Consider the following 18,041-nt stretch of genomic DNA (forward strand, 5'->3'; position numbering starts at 1 on the left):
TTTCAAAAATTCTCATCACACATGAAATGACAGCTGCATATGCATAACATAAAATCGTATCCAGTAAACATGCATGTCTAAAAGATGTCGAAAAGATATCTAAAAGATATCTTATGTTGCATAAGACGTCTTTTAGATATCTTTTCGACATCTTTTAGACATGCATGTTTACTGGGTATGGACTAATGAGCATCGAGTATTGAGCATCAAACATCAATTTGACGGCTTAATACTCAATGGCTGCTTTCCAATTATGTGCTTAACACATCTTGACACACACGTACCCAAAACCAGTTTATTGGTCACATATTATCTAAAATATCTTATAAGATAATATGCAACCAATAAACTGGTTTTGTGTAACAGTGTACACAACTGGAAAGCACCAAATGTTTATTGGTAGAGAGTTCTCCTTATTGGACCATCGACTGCGTTCCGACAGCGACATATGACGTATTGTAGAACCGACCTTAAAACTAATATTAGGCTGCGTTCAGATTCCTTACCCGGGTGCACTCTAATACAAGAAGTGCTATAGTATATGTGACATATACTATAGTGTTTCTAGTAACAGAGTGCACCCAGGTAGGGAATCTGAACGCACCCTTACATTTATCGTACAATAAACTTGTTGGACATTCCAATTGGCTGTGGAATAGTGAATTTCTGGGGTACTTGGAAAAAAGTTAAGGACTTTAGGAGAGTTCTATCCATCAGTCAATCGACACGTTCGACAATACCCATTGTACGACGCATATAATATGATTAACTTGTTTTGTAATTTGTTAAAAACAATTGTTTTCAGCAATTTTAAATTGATAATCTACATTTGTCAGTAACATTGTAAAAACACGCGTTATTAGTGATGTTACTACTGGTCTGAACTGACTTTTAAAAATAAACCACAAGTGTTCATCGTTTTTCTAATTACTTTGCGCCCTAATCTTAGTTTTTATTTTTATGCGTTGAGCTAACACGACATGTATAATCGATATTTTTAAGGTGTTTTTTAAAAATATTTTTATCATAAATTAGATTCTTACAACTTTTGGTATCAGTAATTTTGTGGATTTTATATACGCATGTTGGCCAGACATATGATCGATCTCTCATTCCATTTTCGAACACACCAATCCAATGCACTTCGCGGTGTTCGATCAACGATTCTCTTGCTCATTGGTGATTATCTTGCGGAGTTTTCGCCGAGAGGTAATTCTGTGCTAGTCGATCTCTGTGTAAAGGAATATCTTATTGGAGAGACATGTCGTTCCTACAGAACTTCTTCAAACGTCACATACCTGTAGTGAAGGCCGAGGAGGAAGAAGAGCAAGAATTGGTGGATCCACAGAAAGTGCTTCGTGTAAGTAATATAATTATATTACGTAATATCTGAAAACGTGACATATCAAAAAGTTTATTTTAAGGAAAGTTAACTTAAAAACAACAAGTTTAGAAAGACAGAGAATCACAAATATCTTGATCTTGTCCTCCAATATATGTGTGTACTTTCCTCGGTTGGATATATTTTGAAATAATGTCTGGATAATAACTGAATTAAGAATTGAAAATTTGTCGGCAAAAGAACGCAATTAATCCTAAATTATCGTAGTAATTAGAAGTGAACATTTCAGTACAAAATATGGTGCAATGAAGTGGTATTTCTTAAAAATGGTATATTTTTTGAATATATGTTCAAATATAATATAGCATCATAAAGTATACATACATACATCATAAGTATACATTAAAGATTTGTACATTCAGCATATTCTTTCAATCTGGTTTCTCTTGATGAAACTTAAAGTCAAATTGAAGAATAAGTTCAAATTACTGCAAAATGACATTTTTAACACTTTTTTTCTTATTGCAGGAAGAATGCGGTAAATTAGCGAAATGCATGAGCTTTCAAGAGAAATTGAATACATGCAACGACCGTGTGAATTCACGAAAGAACACAGAGGAAACTTGCCTAGAGGAGATTATTGATTACGTGGAGTGTGTAGATCACTGTGTCGCAAAGACTCTATTCAGCAAACTCAAGTAATTGTGCTCCTGACAAGGAGCCAACTGTTGTTCACAATGTTGTTAGTTTAATTTCTCCTGATCATTGTATATATACACAATCCAATATTAGAAATAAAAGATAAACCTAAAAATAGAGGGGCTTACATCAGCACATAATATCTTCATTTGTATTTCAATCCTAATGTTAACAAATCTTAACATGAACAATGATGTATACAATAGAATACATAAAATATCAATGACATAGAATTATACACAGACTTTCGATTTCAGCAAATTGCATTTTCTTCTCATATAAAAAACACTGGAATGATCCATCTCCCCAACGGTTTTCGTAGAAACTTTTAATTTTAATTGCGAAAATTTTCTTTTGTAAAGTTCTCAGCACCCTGCAACACGTCGAAGCACACGTCGCACACGCGTACTGGCTTGTTCAAATTAAATTTTATGATTGGTACATCCTGACCAGAGCACTTGCTGCACAAAATTCGCCCACAGTGTCGACTGAAAGCAAGAAAAAAAAATTAACAATAGATAAATTGATAGAAAACTGCTTTGCAATTGTAACATTCGTGAATTTGATCGGTACATGTTAAGGACTGCTCTTGGATTCGTATTCTTGAAATTTTTGCATATATGTAAGTTTCATTGCGCAGCTATTTTATGTCATGATTATATTTATGCAAAGGAACTGACGTATACGCAAACATTTAAAAAATATGGACTCTGGGCCCTTCTTTCGCTGTGGCTATCTTAGTTTATGACATCAGAAGTGAGAAAATACATGTTAAAAATTCTTGCAAAATACGTTGAAATAAAATTATATGTTTACGAAATAATATTTGCAAACGATCAAGCAGAGCTGTAAAATAATTCGAACATTTCCTTTTTATTGTAACAATCAATAAATAGCCCTAAAATTAAAGTGACAAAATCGTGAGAGAAAGTAAATTAAAGAGGAAGATTGTATATCACATTAATTTTACAGTTATTTGATTGTTTTATGGATATATCTTTTTATTTCAGCATATTTTGCAAGAATTTTTAGCATGTATTCTCGCTTCTGATCAGTGAAGCTTCTTATCAATGAAGAGCAGGAAAGAATTAAGCCTTGATCTTGACCTAATTTAAGAGCTTGTACCAGTCAGATTTACGAATTTTATAATTGCAAAGTAATTGCATTGCTTTCTCTGTTAAAAAATGTATAAATTTTAAGAGGATTAATATATAAAAATTCAGAATTATATATATAATAATAATCCTAATAGAATAAATTCAGAATTATATATATAATAATAATCCTAATAGAATTATAATAGAATTTTAATAATTCTAAGAGAAATTAATTGGTTCATGTGCTGTAACTAAGAAGAAAAAGAAAGAATATAGTTTACAGTACCAATGATGTTTGCGCATTGTAAGAGAGAACTTTGTTCCACATTCCAAGCAACAATCCTTGTCGGACCACGGCGCTTCCTGTGTTAGAGAATCTAAGAGTCTGTACAGTAGCTGCTTTGTTGCTACTTGGTAATTAAAAATAGTAATCCCGTCTTTATTCATCGAACCTAGGCACGCGCCCGCCCGCACTAATGTTCTGCAAAGATTGCCATTGCCTTTCATATACGCGATCAGCAATGGCGTGTTTCCGTCCAAGTCTGGAATGAAAGACACAAAAGTAATACACACATACAGTATATGACGGTCTTAAGTAAAAGCTCCAAGCACATAACGTGTGTTCTCAGAAAAAATGCACGCATAATTTCTTTAATACTTTGTGGTCAAATCTACCTCGATATCGCGTCTCGTTTTACATTCAATTGATTATATCAACGATTTAAATTAATAAGTTTTAAACCAAAATTCTATTAGCTTTTTATTCATTAATGGTATACTCAATATAAACACTCTTTTCTCATTTAACGTTGCTAATTGGTTCCCGACAAAGCTATAACATTAAGAGAAAAAACGCTGAGCAAGCAATCATATTGTTTGGACAAAATTGAGTATTCAGCATCAATTTTTGAGAATTTAAGATAAAAGCACCAATGATTAGACGAGTATCTCTGGATATTCTTATTGTTTTGATGTTTAAATACGAATATATTCAAACTTTCAACACGAAATATGTATCAATACAGAAAATATATTCTATGTTGAAAGTTTAAATATTTATATATAAAGATTAAAACAATAATAACGTGTCCAGACATTGGTGCTTTTACCTTAATTTAAAAAAATAAAAACTTCATGCACACAAAATGAGTGTTAAAAACCGAAAAATATACGTTCGGCAAAACATTAATCCAGCAGACATCAAATAAAAGAAGTATTTATATTATTATCAATGTGTTGTTGCATTAGTTAAATACTGAAATTTAGAAATGAACGCAAACTACGTGATATCGTCACGTAAATGAATATTTCCACGAAGACCGGTCGAAAAGAAAAATTGAAAACAATTTGGAGTTCGAAGAATCGAGTAATGATCCTTATTATCTGAGTAACATTGTATTTCATCGTCGCACCTGCGTTATTAACCGGATACTTTGCCATGCATTCTAAAAATAGGTCGCAGATTGTCGCAGCGTTGTCCCTGCCACATCTGGCCAACTCATGCAGTGGATTGCGTCCTTTCAGATTCACAGCTTCCGCGTCTAGCTCGCTCTCGGTCAATAACGTCCGAACTACTGACACATGGCCCTCTCTTACCGCCACATGCAAGGCGTTGTCGCCGTCCGCGTTCACCGCGTCGAAGTTGATATTGTTCTATGCGAAACAATTGACAATTTTATCCGATCGTCCGTTTCGAGGTATTTCTGTGGCGGACTGAACTGATATAGCTGTTTCTATCTCTCACTTGCAATAATGCGCAGACAACAGCCGAATGGCCCGCTTTGGCTGCCACGTGCAGCGCGGTATTCCTGTTCGCATCCGTATCGTTGACACGAGCACCCGCCAGAATTAAACTTCGCACTAGTAACTCATTTCCGGACACTGCGGCGAGGTGCAGAGGTGGCGTCTGCGTGACATCGTGTATTCTCGAATTTACGTCTACCTAGAAAAGAGAAAGAAAGATAATGATCACATTCAATATTGTAACTATTTATTTAGCTCTTGGATTTAATTAGTGCATACATTCAGATTTCATTCAGATTTAATTAAAAAAAAAGAAAGAGGATAAATAAGTGTATTTAGTACAGTAATTATGAACCTTTGGATCCAGTTGGTGCATATCTTCAGACTTTATCAAGCTTAAAAAAAAAAAATAGAAGAAAAAGAAGAAGAAAAAAGAAAACAGAGTGCATTCAATATTACAACTGCTCATTGAGCGCTTAGTGAATTCTTGAATATAATTGATGTATATTTGAAGATTTTATCAAGATTTAAAAGAAAAATAAATGTAATAAATACATTCAATATTATAACCGTTCACTGTAAACCATGGGATCCAGTTAGTGCATATTTTTAGATTTTAATATAAAAACAATATAAAAGAAGAGAAAAAAAGAAAAAAAAATTGAATAATGAGTGTATTCAATATTGTTTAACTGTTTATTGAGTATTTAATGAATTGTTGCATATTTTCAGATTTAAAAGAAAAAAGGTGCATTCAATACTATAACCACTTATCAAGCACTCAATGAGTTTTTGGATTTAGTTGGCGCGGATATTTTTATATTTCACCAAGCTCTAAAAGAAAAAAAAGGTAGGTAAAGAGTGCATTTAGTACTATAACTGTTCACTGAATGTTGACTCACTGACTACCTAGTAAAGTTTAAAATCTAATTGCATATTTGCAGATTTTATCAAGATCTAAAAGTACAAATTAATCAAAAAATTGATTGGTTGCTTAGCGAGCGTGAATTGCAGTGCTGAATGCACTCGATTATAGGTATTACCATCATAATTTCAGATTTTAATCCTATATAAATGAAATGAAGTACTTGTATCGACAGAAGAAACAGGATGCTCTCCATGTCGCCCTTTTGTATGGCGGTGTGCAAGAAGTTCCTGCCTTTATTATCGTACTGCTCGGCAGCCTTGGGCAATCTCTCCAAAATTGCCTGCGCGGCTTTGTTATTACGGACTGTCAAGGCGGTCGCGAACGGCGTCAAGCCCTTCTTGTCCCGCTTATTTAGATCTATATTCGGGTGGCACAACAGCAAAGATATGATCTGCGAATGCTGATTCTGTATTGCCACGTGCACCGGAGTCTTCCCCTCCGCGTCGCGGGCGTTCACGTCGGCGCCGTGTTCGATGAGCGTTTGCACCACTTGTTCCAGTCCCCATTGACAGCACAAATGCAACGGCGTACACTCGTCTCTCGCTTCGTCCCCTCCCGCGCCGTCCGGACCAAGTCTTCTCGGAGCATTCAGATCACATCCGCTGTAATATAAGATGTAAACAATAATTAATAAATAATATATAATAATAATATATAATATAATAATAATAATAATAATAATATAATAATATATAATATATATATAATAATATATAATAATTAATATATAATAATTAATATATAATTAATTAATAAATAATTAATTTAATAAATGGGCAAGAACCATACGTTGGTCCTTGTGAGGAAATAAAAGTTTAGTAAGAAAAACAAATATTTCTTCTATTGAAATTTTGAGCACAAATTGGTATTTTTTAAATAAAAGACTACTTTTTCATTAATAATTTATTTAATTTTCAATTAAAAAGTTAATTATATAATATCATATATATTGCTTTATATTAATAAAGAAAAACATCAAACGTTGGAAATAAATTCACAAAAAGCGTGATTCCAATCCGGAAGCCAAACGTAACATACAAATTGTTGAAAAACGAGATAGTCGTTACGATTTTTTGAAGAAATTTCTTTTCTCTCTAAACTTATATTTGTTCGTCAGTTTTTTCGACTCGAGAAATGCATATTTGTACCTCCTGATCAGAAACTGTGCGATATACTCTTTGTTATCGTCGATCGCCTTGTGCAACAGGGTTTGCTGGCAACCGTCGGGCCCAGGTCCCCAACAATCGTTGTCCGCTCCGTACTTGACCAAAATCGATGCGGTATCCTCTTGGTCCGAATCCAAAGCGTCCCACAAGGGACATCCTATCGAAGTGTCCACGCCTCGTCTGCAGAGGGCTTCCACCACTTCGCCCAATCGACAATGCACGCACAACTGCAAGGGCGTCTCTCCGTCGGCCGTTCTGCATGTATTGAAGTATGAATATTAATACACAGCGCTCTTCTTCATTAGACGAGTAAATTCAGCGAGCTTTAAGTTCGTTAATAATCGTTATGTGAAACTTGTCTTAGATACTCGGATATGAATTTAGAATCAGACATCTAAATTTCTCAATTGAATCACATACCAGGTGTAGAAGTATGAAACCGGAATTCCCCTATAAATGGTGCCAGCGTTCAGTTTAGTGACCGTAAGACCGCTACTGCCGCGCTATTATATTCTCCTAACAGCTGACGAATATTGTCAACAAACATAACCCCAACTTTCATTCTCTAGTATATTTTTGTATAACCTTAAACATGTCACGTTTCGAGCCTACTAACTATGATTTGCGGACAGCATTGATTTTCTGTTATCATTTAAAGAAAACTGCTGCAGAATCACATCGAATGCTTGTCGAAGCTTACGGTGAATATGCTCTTGGTAAATCTCAGTGTTTCGAGTGGTTTAAAAAATTCAAAAGTGGTGATTTTGACGTGAGGAACGAAGAACTATGAACTATGAACTATGAACTATGAACTGCTGAAACCTGGTCAAACCGTCAATACTAATCGCTACCAACAACAAATGATCGATTTAAATCGAACATTGACTAAAAAACGACCAGAATATGCAAAAAGGCAACACAATGTCATTTTGCTCCATGATAATGCCCCATCACATACAGCAAAACGGGTCAAGGAAACGATCGAGTCGTTCAGTTGGGAATTACTACCGCATGCGGCTTATTCTCCAGACTTGGCTCCGTCCGATTATCACCTGTTCGCATCGCTAGGACACGCTCTCGCTAACCAACGCTTCGATTCGTATGAAAATGTGGAAAAATGGCTAGATAACTGGTTCGCTTCAAAAGATGAAAAGTTTTTTTGGCACGGCATTCATAAACTGCCAGAGAGGTGGGAAAAATGTGTTCAAAACAGTGGAAATTATTTTGAATAAAGTATTATTTATCACTTTCGAACAACAGACGTCTTATTTGTATAAAAAAATTCCGGTTTCATACTTCTACACCTGGTATATGATATACAGTCAATAAAAGGAAATTTCATAATGCATCGAATATTCAATAAGAAATATTTCAAACATACTGGATGTCAGTGCATGATACACAAGAAAAAATACAAGAAAATTTTAAATTTTTATTTTTCTTGTTTATCATGCATTAATATCCAGTGTTCGATTTTTATCAGCTAATTTAAAATACTGATGACTTTTTATTGTATGCCTCAAAGCCTTATTAGTTTCTAATTTTATTTTTCAATAAGTAAACTTATCTTTTGAGAATTATTAAATTAAATATTCCTATATAATCTTGTAAGTTTTATTAAAAAACTTTTATTGAATACCAGATGCGTAATGAAATTCAACAATCTTTCTTCCACTAGTTACAAATACAATTTTGTTTGTAGTCGCGATTTAACGCGAAAATCTCATCTAAGATCCATATTACTAATTATTATTTGAAATTCATCTAAAGTGATACACTAATTTGATTTGAATTCTGAGTTAGATAAGGATTCTTCGGTTGAATCGCAATTACAGATATAAACGACACATGTATCATAATTCAACTGAAAAACTTAGATCTAACTCTTAATGAAAACTTGAGTATCTCGTAAAAACAAGTTTCAGGTGACAACTATTAGTATGGGCCCTAACTTTAAATTGAAATCTGAGTATCTCACCTGAGACTATTATTATTATTATCATCTCATTTGAGACAAATCTCAGACGGATTTTAAGGCGTTGTTAAAACTTACCTCACATTCATATCAGCGCCGTTCTCCAAAAGAAATATGGCTGTGGCCGAGTCCTCTTTCAATATCGCCTGATGCAACAACGTCAGGCCCTCTTCATTGCATTCGTTAACGTCAGCCCCGGCCTTGATCAGCGCCAGCACGATGTCCTTGCCCTTTTTGAACGGCGCCTTTATCGCCAGATTCAGCGGCGTCTCGTTCGCGTTGTTCTTAATAATCAACTGCGAGCTAGAGTCCGGGGCGTCCAGTAGCTCCACAACTATGTCGGTATACAGATTCGAGATGGCGAGATGAATCGGCGTGTCACCGGTGGAGAAGGTTACGTCGTCAGTCGGCAAACCGTTCCTCAACAGAGCCCGAGTGAGTTCCTTCAAGCCGACCTTGCATGCCTCGTGTAATATCGTGAGACCTTCGTTGTTGGTTTTCGTTAGACTGCTTTTACAAAACTCCGTCAAAAATAACGCCGCCTCTTCCTTACACTCCCGGGTCAAAATGTGCAGCAGCGTATCGCCGTTGCTGTCGTACGTCGGATTCGGTGTGGCGCCCTTAGCCAACAACTCCGACGCGAAATAATCATTGAATGGATCTGCTCTCATCGCGATGCACAACGGCGTGTCGTCCTCGTTTGTGGTCATATCTAAATCTACGTTCTTCGCCTCGAGCAACAAATTGAACAGCATCTCGTTCTTCTCCGAGATACAGCTGTGAAGTGCAGTCCTGTGCGAATATCAATTACAAATTAAAGATTTTATTCGTGCAATAAAGGCAGAATTTCACAACAAATTTGTGTTTCGTTATTTACGTTTCATTACATTACATTCAAGATGTCTTTAATTACTCCCCACTAATTGCCTATTGCGTTATCTCTTATTAAAAGTCAAGTCATTTTTTACGTTTAATGAAGAGGTAATTATTAAACAGAGCATTCACACCAGAAAAAAATTTTTTTAATTGTTTGATTTTATTTTTGGGCTTTAATTTTTTAAATAGCGTTATGTATTAGGTGTACAACTTTGCTTCCGCCGTTTTCCTATAGATGGCTTTAGCGGTAAGTGGTGGTCGAAATAAATAGATCATAGACGTCATACAATAAACTTGGGCATCTGTCAACATAACCCCATAGAAACATTAGTCGATTTGTGTCTGCATCATAAAATTATTCTCGATTAAAAATGTCAGTTTACGAGCCAAATTCTCGTCATTTGCGGGAGATTTTAATTTTCTGCTTCAATATGAAGAAATCTGCGGCTGAGGCTCATCGAATGCTCTCAAATACTTATGGTGAGGCCACTATTAGTGAAAGAACGTGTCGTGAGTGGTTTCAACGCTTCAAGAACGGTGATTTTGACGTCGAAGACCGGCATAGCGGTGGAAGAGAGAAGGTTTTCGAAGATGCAGAATTGGAGGCATTACTTGATCAAGACTCGTGTCAAAATCAAGAAGAATTGGCACGATCATTGGGAGTGACTCAACAAGCCATTTCAAAACGCCTCAAAGCCATGGGAATGATTCAGAAGCAAGGAAATTGGGTGCCGTACGAATTGCAAAAAAAAAAAAAAAACGGCGGAAGCAAAGTTGTACACCTAATAAATTAGTAAATGTCAATAAAGAAACGCATTATATATTCTATAGAACATATAATTTTCAAGGATCTAAATCAGAGTTGATCGTTTACGTATAAATTATATTCTACATCTGCATATAGACAATGTAAACTATGAAGTGTTATCTATAAGTAGGCAATGAGTAATTTATGGATATCATTTAAAGAACATATGACTTGCTAAAAATTAATATATATTAAGGAAAGGGTTTATATTTTATTTTTATATGATATTTTTATTTAATCTGTAGAATTTGGTGTTAATTTGTGAACATTATTTTCTAGGCAAGTTAGAGAACATAGAATTCTCTGGTTTATATTTTTACCCCTAGAATTAAATCTATAAATCTGTCACAGAATGAAATGATTTGCAAATTTTTAGCAATTCATCTTTTTTAAACATTATGTTTACAATTAATACCCAAACATATGTGGTAAATCTCAATTTAATTTTGTCTTTTTTGTATATTTCAATATAGCTTACAATATTCTACATAGTTTACATTGTTTACACGAAAATAGATCACATAGACATAATCTTGAAATCTACAACACAACTCTGATTTAAATTAATAAAGCCAGGACTTACCATCCTCTATGATCTTGTAAATTCGGATTGATCCCAGCTTGGAGTAATCTCGACCCAACCACCATCATATTTTCCGTGTTATGCCTTGCTACCAAATGTAAAGCAGTGCAGCCTTGCAGCTGCTTAAGATCAGCTGTGTTTCTCACACCTTCGACAATTTTTACAGCCTCGCATAATTTGTGCACGGTGCCGCTGTTCTCAAGCTGCTCGATTATGAATTCGGACGAATAAGAATCTCCTTTCAGAATAGCTGAATGAAGCAGAGATAGACCTCTCGCATCTTTTGCGCCTAAGTCCGCTCCGTGTTCAACCAAGGTGCGGGCTAGAGATGGCTGGCGAGTCTTCAAGGCAACTTCTAAAGCCGTTTCACCCTTGTGATCCACGGCGTTGACTGCTTTTGGAAGCTGCAAAAACAAGTAAAGAATATTAAACCCGAGAAATGAAACATTCATATTTCCTTAATCAAAATAAAATAATACAATTTAATGTAGTCTATATGTAGATAATATAAACTATGTATGCGTAAACTACGTCATCTATGTGGACAATGAGTAACTTGAATGTTGTTTAAAGAACGTACAGTTTGCTAAAAGATTACTTGAGAAAAATTTGTATTTTTATTTGACTTTTAAAATGCTGATGTACATTTATGAATATTGTTTCCTGAACAAGTTAGAGTCCATAAGATTTTCTAGTTATATTTTCATCTACACAGAGAGTTAAATCTACCAATCTGTCATATAGTGGAATAAAAATTTATTATCTTTTTTAAACATTATATTTTTAATTATATATAATAAACCCAAAATGAATACGGTATAACTATATTATAATTTGTTTTTTTTTTATTTTAATATAGTTTGCAAATATTCTGCATAATTATATGGTACATTGCTTACATGAAAAATGACTGTGTATACATTACGTAGAAAATATGTTAAACAATCCATGTAGATATAATCTTGAAATGTATGGTAGACCTGATTTATGGCAAATAAATATATTTTCCATAGAGAAAAATATAGAAACTATAATAAATAGAGAATTGATACGTTTATATTTAATTAAAACTTAAATAGTATTAAATTTTTAATTAAAAACGAATAAATTTCAAATTCAAGGTTTTTAATAAAAAAATAAATAATGTTAAATTTTTAATTTTTTATTTTCTACTTCATCTCTTAACTACTGCAAGTAAAATTAATGTGGCAAAAAATATCGTTTCAGCCAGCTCGAGACATGCGCAACTTTCGTATTGCCCGCTCGTTGCGAGAGAACGATCTGAGAACCACTGCTATCAACAAATGATAAACCTCAATAAGCGCGTGCGGCTGTATACATACGTGCACGCGGTCAAGCTGAAATGGTACGAACAACGTCGGCTCAGTGTGGAAAAGTGCTTATGGAGGAAGTATGAAGATTATTTTCTGATATACGCGAAGGACGCGAACATTAAACCATCATCCACGCGATGATGACGTGGCCCGCGATACACCCAACTAATCGCACTTGGCTGCCGACCAGTCGCTCCATGTGTATCCACTGTGTGAAAAAAGCTTGACCACACATTCCAACGCGAAACACAAGTTGTCACGATGCGTGATACGCACAGCACGAGCTAACGGTGTAACACTGTGGTGGGTATCGGTGTGCATTGCTCTATTTGGTAACAGGATACATGTACGGATTGGCATGTCCGACGTGTACGCTAATTAGAAAAATAACGAGACCGAAAAATTCGGATTAGAAATTCTCTGCACGGGCCTTAATGGCGAAATCTGGCAGTTTTTAATGGTGATACAAAGAGGTACTTCGAGAATAAGATCTATCAAAAGTAAAAAGGAAATTGTGATTATTTTGAGATGTAAAAAGCATCTTGTGCAAAACCTCTTTGGTTGAAAGTTTCGTGACAAATTGCACGAACGAGATTTAACGGAATCTTGTGGAATTATGTTTCTAAATTTTGTAAACAACAAGGTTATTTTACAAAAAACCTTGTGATACACTTGTTGATGCTTTAAATGTGGTTTGTAAAGAAAGATATATTTAATTTTCCATTAAATTTAAATTTTGAACATTGTTTTAGATCTTCTTGCCATTGCTGAAATAGGATTAACTAGTTAAAGCAGCTCATTGTTAATGTAAATAATAATTTTGCTACTTTTTTGATGGGCCATAGTATTATGAATAGTATTATGAAAATGCGCAACTTTAAACCAAATCTATGGATTGTATTATGTATCAGCATCCTATCATGTATGTTCTTTTATACTATTGACATAATTATATTTTAATATTCACCATTAGTATTAAAAATCAATGTGTTCAGCAGAGAAAATAGCTTTGCAACTCTTGTAAAATTCCTATAAAATTGAATCTGAATGGAATATATTCTTTTAGATAAGATTAGATCAAGAGCATATATACACCAATCAAATTCACAAATTTTACAATTGCAAAGCAGCTTCCTCTACTGAACATAGTCTATAATATTTGACATAAACTATAAATTTTCAGTACTGACAATGAATACTAGAGACACAGTCTTAGAAAATCTATTAATATTTGACATTAATATTTTGAAACTTATAGATGTCTCACAAGCACAGACAAAAGGTATCTCATGTTTCAAATGTCTCGAGACAATTATGAGGCCAGGAGACGCAGATCTACTTTGTACTCGTTTTGATGGAAGTGCAAAATTTCAGACATTCTGTCCAACCTCAACATTCTGTATGAAAAAAACTATTAAATACAGGTCTAAAAGTAGGTAGACAATATACACAGGAAACATTACTCTTCAGTAACACTGTGACTAGAAATTTTTATCAAATAAGCTTTTGTTTAAAAATTGTTTGCAGCATCTGTAGTGACCACTGTTTTAAGAGGCTGCACACCCCAGAAATATATCTTTCACGCTTACAATGAGGATGAAAGAAAATGGGATAAGAAGGAAGAGGTTGTAACAACTGCTTACGATGAAGGTTGCTTTATCGGTGAACACAGAGGAGCACCAACTGATCCACCTGAATACTGTTTCTGCAGTTTTCACTTGTGCAATTCATCTCCCAAACAAATTGGGATATTTGGTAAAATATATGAGACAATATTAGTATTATTAATAATGAGGTTACTGTAACATTTTTCAATATGTAACATGCACTGCATTATTGAAAAAAAAGTTTCATGCATAGATTTTCCATATTGAACAATATGCACAGATACGAACATATCTTGAATTTTTACAACAAATTGCAAATATATAATGTAATATAAAGAAAACCATATTGTATATGTGGCCTAATCAACATATATGGCCATAAGTATAAGATGCATAGAAAACAACATCACAATTTGAATCTCATACTATTTCTATTTGTAATTTATAAATAACATGTGATTGTATAACTAATATCGCGCAAAGATGAAGAAACTTTGTTATAACTAGTCAATTCTTCATAAAATAATTGTCTTGTTAAAATCAATATTTCTTTAAATTAAAACTATAGTTTTCACTAAATATATCTCTAGAGACAATCCAGATAATACATTTTATAATTCTGCATTCTGCAAAACTTGTAAAAGTCCATGTAAAAACATAAAAATATCTACATTGCTTCATACAAATGTGATAAAAAACATAAATTATCTACATTGCTTCATACAAATGTGATATCTGGAGATAGTGAAGACAAGCAAAATCATAAAAAATCCATATTGTTATATCTCTTAGTAATTGGAATGTAAGAAATTAACCAGTGATATGACGTTGAAGTAAATTGCATTTCATAACTTCCAACAAAAGATACATCTAAATTACTAATATTTGAAGATTAGAATAAATTTATTTTTTTATAACTAATTGAGAAAACAAAATCTATTACTTATCTCAAATGTTTATGGGCAAAATGTACTTTATGCATGCAAGTACTTAATATTAAAACACGAGCTGTGAATATGTAAATTGTAATATCATATTTAAAATATACTTAATGGTAACAAATAATAATTTTAAGTCTCTGCAAATGCATACGTTGATATTATACAGTATTTTCATATTATACAAATTCTAAGTGTATGTATATATGTCTACAATATAATTATTTTAATACTTATTACGTGATATTTAATTTTTCGCTACTAAAACTCATTATTAAAAAACTTACCTCGGCATTATTTTCCACTAAATACAGGAACACAACATCTTCGCGCATCAAACGGACTGCCGCATGTAGAGGATATTTACTTTTAGTTTGCAATAACTTATACAACAGAGAACCTGGCATTTCCTTGAAATCTTCTCCTGTTAGATCCTCCTATACCATATATAAACGTATTAAGTATAATGCTGCTGCATTGTTGCATTAAGTGCAGCACAATTATCTTAATCTTACCCAGTGTGCCGAAATTAAAGAGCTGCAGTGTTCTTTTAATTTCACAGTGCCCAGTTCCTCAGCAGCTGCATACAGTATTACGCAATCCTTCAATCCCACTGTTCCAATCAGGTATCTCTCGCATTGATCCACCAATTCTAACAATTGAAAGTTGGCTGCTGCCTTCATTAGGTTGAGGGTTAAATTTTCTTGTGATACTTTGCCTGTGTAAATCCATTTCAGCAATACAGACGCAACAGTGCTATCTAAATTGCTCCAGTCTAAAAATTATAATTTAATGATATCAATAAAAAAATGATTATAACTTGATAAGATGTCAATGAATTATACATATGAACAAAACACAAATCTACATTACCTAAGACAGTTTTTTCAACGAGAACTGAATCGCTGAAGAAATCAGTCCTGGCAGATAATACAAATTTATGCGCTGGTATCTCTTGATCAATGAGCTTTATGCTTATATCACTGCAAAGGATATTTTTAAGACTGGTTTACACCAAAAAAGTAGTAGTAATATTGTTAACAATATAAAACTAAACAATTTTTTTATAGCAATATTACATTTTTTAGAAAACAATTTATTAAATGTTTTAACAATATGGAGGACACAAATGTCACTGAAAAATGAGAAAACTATTTATCATGATTAAACTGCTAATAGCAATGTTATTAACAAAATGACATTCTCAAATGTTTTCAACAAAGTTGAAAAACTTTTAATAATACTGTTATAGCTAAATATGTACTAAACAAGAATTTCACAATTTTTATAATATAATCAGACAAGACTGTATTAACAGTTTTGCTGATATACACACACACACACACACACACACACATATATATATATATATATATATATAGTTCAATTTTCTGCTAATAACATTTGCTTTCAATCCTTTGATCTAACCAAACATCCTTTGATCTAAATAACCAAATGATGGATACCAGAAATAATTTTTTTGACAATGTTGATAACAAAGCTACTAGCATGTTACCAAAACAAATATCATTAACACTTTCAAAATAACACTAATAACAAAATGTGATTGTTTTGTAACTTGTTGGGAACATTTGTTTTTAGCAATTTTAAATGAGACAATCTATATTTGCCAATAAACATACATTAATAACAATGTTATTGCTGATATAAACTTGATCTTTAAGATTACATGTATATATCTGTGTTTGTAAGCATTGATAATTTATCTATGGTTACATGAAAACAATTGCTTTATATTGATATATTGCTTGCATTAATATACAAGTTTCAGGATATATCATTGAACACGAGTACCTGTAACGATGTTGACAATATAACGACGCTATTGTTGCCAGTAGCCTGCCGACAAATCCGCATTCCTGCTTGTCGGCCGTGGCGATAGCATACTCCTTTTGGAGTTCTACGTTCGCGTTATACAGATTGACATATTGCTCTCGCAGCAGTGATAAATGTTGTTGCCACTTCTGCGCTTCCGTAGAATCCTCTGAAAAAAAAATATTGACGTAGTCATCGTGTCTTCCGCGAAGTGAAGGGTCAGATCACTCACGTCACTTACCCATCGTTAAAAGGCAATTAATACGTCGGGATCTTTGCGGTTTGACGCAATATCACTGCATGATGTACGCCGCACGATCACGGCGTATTTATCCGCGCCTAGATCTGCTGAGGTGTACGAAGAAAAAAAAAAAAGAAGAAAAACGAGGTCGCGTGCAACGAAGTCGAGGGCGAGGCGGTGATTGCCGGTGGGGGAAGAAATTTCGGAGGGTCGTCGAACGAGCCGTAACGCGTGCCGGTATGTGATCGGGACTGGGAAAACACAAAATGCCACTACCACACATGTGTCACACATACACCGCCCCCAGGCTATTACACAGCAGCCTATTGCGAATCTGTCATACGGAACACACACACATACACACACACACATGCACGCATATCTGACGAGAATGATGTAACACCAAATATAGACACAAGGGGTCACTACCAGGGCCACCAAACTATATGGCATTTTAGGCTGCGTTCAGATTCCTTACCCGGGTGCACTCTAATACAAGAAGTACTATAGTATATGTGACATATACTATAGTGTTTCTAGTAACAGAGTGCACCCGGGTAGGGAATCTGAACGCACCCTTACGTGACCAACATTAGTGGCGCCCTCTAAAATGAGATCCCCTTAAATGAGAACTAAAAAGCAAGATGACGTCATAAAACGCGTGTAAATGAAACTATTCATAATGTAGACAAAATAACATTATAAGGAAAGAGAAAATGTAGACTTTGAAATCGTCTCTCTTAAAGCACTTTATTTATATTAATAATCTTTATTCTTTTTTTTAAGTATTTATGTTTTATAGACATGTTTCTTGCATGGGAAAAAATATAATTGCTATAACATCCATTTTGTTCTTTTCCTGTAATAA

The 18,041-nt window shown here is 34.0% G+C and overlaps 3 protein-coding genes across 5 annotated transcripts; 2 read left to right on the forward strand and 1 right to left on the reverse strand.

Annotated features, from left to right (window-relative positions):
- The first annotated feature begins 1,142 nt into the window (after window positions 1–1,142).
- Window positions 1,143–2,181, forward strand: LOC116845092 (cytochrome b-c1 complex subunit 6, mitochondrial). Its single transcript, XM_032817405.1, has 2 exons — window positions 1,143–1,360; window positions 1,871–2,181. Exons 1-2 carry the CDS (start codon window positions 1,262–1,264, stop codon window positions 2,042–2,044), a joined length of 273 nt encoding a protein of 90 aa, XP_032673296.1. The 5' UTR covers window positions 1,143–1,261; the 3' UTR covers window positions 2,045–2,181.
- LOC116845090 (rabankyrin-5) lies at window positions 2,179–17,546 on the reverse strand. The gene is made up of 13 exons (XM_032817400.1): window positions 17,174–17,546; window positions 16,912–17,101; window positions 15,970–16,079; window positions 15,612–15,871; window positions 15,384–15,533; window positions 11,218–11,621; window positions 9,029–9,742; window positions 6,958–7,230; window positions 5,970–6,411; window positions 4,883–5,080; window positions 4,551–4,791; window positions 3,425–3,680; window positions 2,179–2,529 (listed from the first exon to the last, which is right to left on the reverse strand). The coding sequence occupies exons 1-13, from the start codon at window positions 17,175–17,177 to the stop codon at window positions 2,376–2,378; spliced, it is 3,396 nt and encodes a 1,131-aa protein (XP_032673291.1). The 5' UTR covers window positions 17,178–17,546; the 3' UTR covers window positions 2,179–2,375.
- LOC116845091 lies at window positions 12,508–15,332 on the forward strand. Of its 3 annotated transcripts, none has more exons than XM_032817403.1 (4): window positions 12,512–13,024; window positions 13,304–13,473; window positions 13,810–13,983; window positions 14,079–15,332. In XM_032817403.1, exons 2-4 carry the CDS (start codon window positions 13,386–13,388, stop codon window positions 14,354–14,356), a joined length of 540 nt encoding a protein of 179 aa, XP_032673294.1. In that variant the 5' UTR covers window positions 12,512–13,024; window positions 13,304–13,385; the 3' UTR covers window positions 14,357–15,332. The 3 variants fall into 3 exon arrangements, with proteins under 3 accessions (XP_032673295.1, XP_032673294.1, XP_032673293.1); XM_032817402.1 differs by having other exon boundaries at window positions 12,512–12,854; XM_032817404.1 differs by lacking the exon at window positions 13,304–13,473 and having other exon boundaries at window positions 12,508–13,024.
- Window positions 17,547–18,041: the final 495 nt, after the last annotated feature.

Source organism: Odontomachus brunneus, unplaced genomic scaffold (assembly GCF_010583005.1).
Source record: "Odontomachus brunneus isolate Ranch 3 - 2012 unplaced genomic scaffold, Obru_v1 Obru_scaffold_049, whole genome shotgun sequence".
NCBI lineage: Eukaryota > Metazoa > Arthropoda > Insecta > Hymenoptera > Formicidae > Odontomachus > Odontomachus brunneus.

Excerpts from the sequence above, each read along its gene's own strand:
- LOC116845092 (XM_032817405.1), top strand. The coding sequence starts at position 1,262 with ATGTCGTTCCTACAGAACTTCTTCAAACGTCACATACCTGTAGTGAAG. Across the intron at positions 1,361-1,870 it reads ATCCACAGAAAGTGCTTCGT|GAAGAATGCGGTAAATTAGC; the intron begins GTAAGTAATATA and ends TTCTTATTGCAG.
- LOC116845091 (XM_032817403.1), top strand. The coding sequence starts at position 13,386 with ATGGGCCATAGTATTATGAATAGTATTATGAAAATGCGCAACTTTAAA. Across the intron at positions 13,474-13,809 it reads ATGTATCAGCATCCTATCAT|ATGTCTCACAAGCACAGACA; the intron begins GTATGTTCTTTT and ends TGAAACTTATAG. Across the intron at positions 13,984-14,078 it reads TATTAAATACAGGTCTAAAA|CATCTGTAGTGACCACTGTT; the intron begins GTAGGTAGACAA and ends AATTGTTTGCAG.
- LOC116845090 (XM_032817400.1), bottom strand. Across the intron at positions 16,080-16,911 it reads TATTGTCAACATCGTTACAG|TGATATAAGCATAAAGCTCA; the intron begins GTACTCGTGTTC and ends TATCCTTTGCAG. Across the intron at positions 11,622-15,383 it reads TAGTGGAAAATAATGCCGAG|CTTCCAAAAGCAGTCAACGC; the intron begins GTAAGTTTTTTA and ends TTGTTTTTGCAG.